The sequence below is a fragment of the Pyricularia pennisetigena genome, chromosome 2 (genome assembly GCF_004337985.1).
Source record: "Pyricularia pennisetigena strain Br36 chromosome 2, whole genome shotgun sequence".
In the NCBI taxonomy this organism is placed as follows: Eukaryota; Fungi; Ascomycota; class Sordariomycetes; order Magnaporthales; family Pyriculariaceae; genus Pyricularia; species Pyricularia pennisetigena.
This window is the reverse complement of record NC_043741.1, coordinates 4,207,680-4,214,152: the sequence shown is the minus strand read 5'-3', so window position 1 is coordinate 4,214,152 and position 6,473 is coordinate 4,207,680. Positions and strand designations below refer to the sequence as shown.

The 6,473-nt window shown below is 52.8% G+C and overlaps 1 protein-coding gene across 1 annotated transcript; it reads left to right on the top strand.

The window, feature by feature from the left end:
• Positions 1-1,675: 1,675 nt before the first annotated feature.
• PpBr36_01172 (uncharacterized protein) lies at positions 1,676-6,199 on the top strand (the record flags this gene model as incomplete). Its single annotated transcript, XM_029888360.1, has 8 exons — positions 1,676-3,134; positions 4,282-4,328; positions 4,529-4,576; positions 4,713-4,785; positions 4,870-4,949; positions 5,044-5,376; positions 5,467-5,994; positions 6,077-6,199. The coding sequence occupies 8 exons, from the start codon at positions 1,676-1,678 to the stop codon at positions 6,197-6,199; spliced, it is 2,691 nt and encodes an 896-aa protein (XP_029752286.1).
• Between the last annotated feature and the right edge of the window lie 274 nt (positions 6,200-6,473).

The window sequence follows — 6,473 nt, the reverse complement described above, 5'->3', positions numbered from 1 at the left end:
ATCTGCTGTGAAGCTCTCCCCCTCTTCTCTCTCGGCCTACCGCTGTCGTTGTTGCTGCTGCCGCCGTCGTCATTCCTTTGGTTGTTCACTTCGTTGAATCCAGTTCTTTCCGTCTATTCTCCAGTGCCTGCGCCTGGATTCGCCTGGTGTGGTATACCGATAGCCAGTCTTTTCTGCCTCATATCTGCCTGTCAACTACCTACCCAGTTCTCAGCCAGTCCATTGGAACCCGATCGGCGAACCTCAGCTACCAGACGACGCCCGTCAGGGATAGGAAAGGTGAACACCAGGTAATTTGCGCCCACGGCCAATCAAGTTGTCCCAGTTTGCTGACATAGTATATGTTATGAAGCCTAAACAAATCGGAGTCCTCGAGACACATTGTGGCTTGATCAACATCCAGCCCTGTCGCAAGGATCGATATTGGTGGTTGTGCGCTAACTTCTTTCTTATTTTCTATTTTTTTTTTACCCTCTCCTCCTCTTCCTTGTCTCTTGTCTTTCACTGTCGGGCGAGGCTCGAGGGTTGATCCGCCAAGACAGAAAAGACATTCTGTTGTGCTGCGTACAATTCTGGGCGCGAGGATCGTGCATCCCGAACCAACCTGTTACCAACCCCTGCTTGTGGAAAGGACCGACAGGGGTTGTTTCGCCCAACCAAGGCAGAAGACACTCACATAACAAACAAGACTTTCGGCCAATTCGAACCCGATTCGATCGCAACAGAAAAAAAAAAAGAAAAAAATAAACGAAAAGAAAAAGAACACACAAACCTTGGGACGGGGGGTTGCCAAGCATCATCTCCGAATCTACCCACGCACGCGACGCGTCTAAAAATCCCTCCTTCCTCACCCCCCTCGTTCGGGCTTTCGACAACACAGCGACTATACATCTAGTCCTACCCCATTGACACCCATCAACCGGCACTTACAGAGCAGATTTCGAGCCACTAACTCTGTGCTTTGTGGTTGGTTGAAGCTGCGCCATCCTTGGGATCCGTATATCGGGAACTTATATCCTTGCCTTAATCCAACCTGCCCGCCGGGATATAAACCAGGAGAAGATCCACCTACCTTCCCCAGGCCCGATCTTGCGGCCAAGCTCAGTCAACACTCGCGCATATTCCGTCACTGAGCACACATTCTTGTGATTTGCCATCGGCTCGACGGCTTCCACTCGTTACCTGCATTTCGTTTCAAACACCTAGCTTGACTTGCACGCGCCGAACAAAATTGCCTTGCTACCGACTTCCCTGCACTCGTGATCCTGTCGACACCTCATCCCTATGAAAACGGCCATCAACCTGTGCGTCGCATATTCCAACTCTCGACGTCTTTCGTTGCAGCTTCCCGTCATCTTTCGACCACCAATTGATCCACGGATCTCCGACTTTGTTCTGCGACCTCCTGAACCAGCTGGTTAATCCAACTTGCCCGGAAGGTTGACAGTCTTTGAGTGTTTTGTCAACGCGGTGCTCCCGTGCTTGCCGCGATCGGTGTTGTTATCATCAAATTTTTCTATCCAACTTGACTATCGGACGTCAGTCAAGCAGGGCAAGCCTTGAAATCGCAGTCTGGAGTTGACTACGTCGTGGATGGTCGGCCTTATCAAGGCTTTCCGTCTCTTCCCAAGCAAATTTCTCGCATTTCAAGTTACTCTCACCAATCATCTCAGCAATGGCTCTACCTCGAGCTGTACCCGCAGCGCTGGGCGTTGTTGCCGTGGTGGCGACGACCGCTCTGCTGGTCGTTCACATCATTATTGCTCAGTCAACGTCAAGCCTGTCCATGCCGACGCCAGTCACGGCTACCTCAATAGTAGCGTCGGTATTTGAGGCTTGTGTTCTTTTAGTTGTCTGTTGGCTTTCTTCACTCTACATTCACGTCAGGAGTAAGGATCCATTCGAGGCACACAACCTCTTGTGGTTTGGTATCGTTGCAACGCTGGTCACGGTCTCGGCAGCAGTGTCAGCGGTGACAATGACGAGCCTTCGGAACGCAACCTCCTTTCTGTCAACCGGTATTCTCGGATCCGATCCCAAGTCGTTGGTGATTGGCAGCTCAGTCGTCCTTGGAATCACTTTCATAGCACAGTTCGTGTTTCTCATAGTGCATTTTTTCGTTGTTAAGGTTTACGGCATCACATACGGTTCCGACGTTGAAGCTGGTGGTCGTCGATCAGCCATGGCCCAGGTCAAGTCAATTCCTTACAGTCAGACCAGCCCAGCTCCTTCCCGGGTGCGAGGCGGCTCCGTCAGCTCCAGGACCCCTCCTGGATCGAGCGGCGGCCGCTCTACTGCCGAAACAATGTGCTCAATTCGCTCGTCTTTGTCGCATGCTGTTAGGCCAACCACCTCTAGGACACGACTGCTGTCCAGCAGCCAACGATCGAGTCGCCGCCCGGAGTCACTCGACTTGCATGCGATCAAGGACAGGTCGGGTACCAACGAAGACTCCTTCGACACCTGGGACATATCGGTAGTCGACCAACAGAATCGTCATCTGTCGCTGCAAACCACAGGCAGCATCAAAGGTGGCCACTTCCTCGAGACCATACCCGCGAGCCCCACCATAAGCCGGAGTTCAAGTCCTGGTACCCCAGCAGACCTGGAGCCTCCACGCCGCCCTCGCAGGGCCCGCAGCTTCAGCCCCATGTCAGAGCATGGCCGGCTGTCCGCAGGACTCACACAACACTTCAACGCTAGCGAGTCGCATATTCACCCTCTATTCCGCTCCGATTCGCCGACACCTCCTCCGATCGCCAAGCCCGGTACTGTCGTTACTGCGGCACCAAACGCCGGACAGCTCGTGGCGCCCAGTGTCCAGGGAATCCGGAGGATGCGCAGCGGCAGCTTGCCCCAAGTACCAAGTCCTCTTAGTCAACATGGCAGCTTTGAGGAGTTTTCTCGCGCAATGCAGCGAGACTCCCTTCGTGAGGAAGATGAAGAGGATGAAGAGGAGCAGGCAGAGGATGACAAAACATCCCAGCCAAGCTCACCAGAAGCGGAAGATGGAAAGTTGACGCCGCCAATCCCCGATTGGATCATGACGGCTGGAGCCAGGACCTCACTTTACGGCTACAACAGCAGGAGGGCTAGCAGTAGGAGGACACAAAGCAGGGGCAAAGATGAGGAGGGTGAGGACATGCCTACTCGGCAACCATGACGTTTTACGATCTACACATGACTTTTTCTGGGTGTATAGGGAGAATTATTTATACCCCTTTTCTTTTGTCGATTAAGGAAAAAAAAATGGCTACATATTTATTGGCCAGGGAATAGAAAGGCGCCATGGATGGGTTAGGCATTTTATGTCGGGTTGCTAAAACCTCTACGGGACCGACATGGCTTTATTTCTTTTATTATTAGTATTATTATCATATTTCATATCTTTTTTTTTTTTTTTTTTCGAAGCCTGTTGTCCTCGTTGGTTACAGGTTGAGGCTTTTTACCTTTTGTATTTAAGCGGATGGTTATTCTGAATTCTAGCGGCCTTGTCCGATCAAAAGACTCTGCTTTCGTGTCACAGTTGATATTTCTCCACGTGATTAGAACAAACGTGGTACTTGCAGCTGTTTACAACAAAAGATACGTTTAGTCTGATGTAAAAATGATCGACAATCGATCGCGAAATGTGTGTGTTGTTCGATAGTTCTCACTCAGTTTTTAACTACCTATTTAGGTTTCAGACTGTCTCTGTGATGTGTCTGACTTGCTTCTCCCAAGGAGCCCTTACCTAGGTAAGGTAGGTAATACTTTAAGCATGCCAAAGCATTGGACTAATTACCTTATCTCAGGCTAGCATAGTCCAAAGCGGCCAGCACGGACGGGACAAATGGAGCTTCGCGGCAGCTATCTGTATCTTGTCGATGCTGGAAAATAGGTATGGTACTTAGCTGAGTGAGATCCACTCCACGGCCGCAGGCTCCCAAAGCTGTCGCGTCACTGCAGGTCCGGGAAGGGTCTAAGCTCTCCCCTCTCCGTCATCCAGTCATAATTATTCTGACGTCTAGGAGGACCCACACTGATCACACACGCACCGCACACACCCCCATCTTTTCGCCTCTTTGACGAGCTTTGGCAGTGAAAGTTCGTTGCCTACCGACTGATTGATTGACTTGACAGAGGCCGCCACCAAGCAACACTTTCAACCCAGCTCGGCGCAAAAAAAAAAAAAAAAAAAAAAAAAAAAAAACACCAAAAAAAAGTAACAGTCTTTTGCGCGTTTTTCTCAAGATTTATCAAGCAGCAGCACCCGACCTAACCGCAATTACCGTCTCGCAGCACGTAACGCTGCTAAGAAGTTGCCCGTCATGAAGGTCACTTTCAAGGTAAGGATAGTGCCAACGAGACCTCCCCCACGGCACCGAGATGCCGGGGTTGGGCGCCTGTACCGATCACCACCACAAATCGAGCAGCAACCGCTGTCTTGCGCACTTTGGAACTTTTTTTTTTTTTGGATTTTTACCAGATCATTTTTCCATCTGCCCGGTTGGCATTGTCGCTGACTGCTGCCTCGTGCGAATTCTAGGACCTCAAACAGCAAAAGTTCGTCATCGACGTCGAACCGACCGACCTGGTATGCGAAACCGAAGCCCCGCCCACCGCCCACTGATGCCCGGACCAAAAGGCGGCGCTTTCTGTCCCCAACGCGAGCATCAGTCCGACTTCGTTCGGCCATGGACCATTAGCGGCTGACTTTTATCGCTTTTCAGATCTCAGCAGTCAAGCAAAAGATTTCGGAGGAGCGAGGATGGGATCCCAAGCTCCAGAAGCTGATCTACTCAGGTGAGCCCAGCTGCTGATCCGGCTTCCACACAGGCGCCTGCATATACGGTCTCTTCGGATACAGTAGGCTGATAATTACTCTAGGCAAAATTCTCAAGGATGAGGATACGGTCGAGTCGTATAAGATTGAAGAGAAGGGATTCGTTGTCTGCGTGGTCAACAAGGTAAGATGAGCGTGCAGCTTTGCACACCCCCGTTTATACACAATGTTTACGCCGATTCGCGTCGAAATATTGCTGACCTTGTCATCTGCTACAGCCGAAAGCTGCTCCTGCATCTACCGCCGCCGCATCCTCCAATGCCTCTCCCGCGACGCCAGCTGCGGCCCCGGCAGCCACGCCGGCCGCGCCTCCGGCCCCTGCCCAGACGAGCAGCTCGGAGCCAGCGGTGCCCGCTACACCGACTCCGCAAAGAGCCGGAGAAGCTCAGGGTGGTGCCAACTTTAACGACCCCAACATGCTCAGCACCGGCGCCGCGCGTGATGAAGCCATCGCCAACATGGAGGCAATGGGATTCGAGCGCACCCAGATCGATGCTGCCATGCGCGCCGCCTATTTCAACCCCGACCGAGCTGTGGAGTATCTTTTGAACGTAGGTGTCTATCTGGAGGCTACAGTCCACTCTCAAAAGTTCTTTGGTTGTCTGTGAGGAAACTAGAGCACTTACATGTGATTGTTACAGGGCATTCCTGAGAACCTGCGTCAAGCAACCCAACCCCCTGCGGCTCGTGCTGCCGGACAATCGCCTGCCCCTGCCGCTGGTGCCGGCGCACCCGCTACATCAGGCGATGGCGATGACGGTGGTGTCAACTTGTTCGATCTCGCAGCACAAGCCAGCCGTGGGGGCGCAGGGAGCGGGGCGAGTCGCGCAGGCAGTGGGGGCAGTGCAGGCAACGCTGCGGCGGCTGCGGCCGCCGTGGCAGCCGCGGCCGGAGCAGGTGCTGGTGGCCAGTCGCTGGGCAACCTAGACTTCCTCCGGAACAACACACAATTCCAGCAGCTCCGCCAGGTTGTCCAGCAGCAACCGCAGATGCTCGAGCCTATCCTGCAACAATTGGGCGCTGGCAACCCCCAGCTTGCGCAACTCATTGCAGCGAACCCAGATCAGTTTCTCGCTCTACTGGGCGAGGATGCAGATGAGGATGCACCGCTGCCGCCTGGCGCCCAAGCAATCTCAGTCACCGAGGAGGAGCGTGATGCTATTGAGAGGGTAAGTAACCCGATGCCACACGAGCAGGTCTTGCATGGCCTACGAGATGTAATTTCTGCTAACCTCGACTCTAAATCTCCAGCTTTGCCGTCTGGGATTCGGCCGCGAACAAGCGATTCAAGCCTATTTTGCATGCGACAAGAACGAGGAGCTTGCCGCCAACTTCCTCTTCGACCAGCCCGACGATGACGATCTTCCTCAGTAGACAAGACGCTGCTCGCAAGCCCAAATTTTGTGCCTGTTGCTTACTAAATAACCCGCAACCCAAACCTCACCGCTCAGCATAATAGGCGGACCGAGGATGACTCGATGTTTTGGTTTTTCTTCTAGGGGTTGGTGGCGTTTGGGGGTTGGGATGTAACCGGCAGAGGTGGTTTATGAGTGACTACTCTGTCACTGTGACCAGACGACTCGATGCGATGCATACCAGCCAGCAATGAGACATTCAAAAACACGACCTTGCAGTTATCTGCCATGTT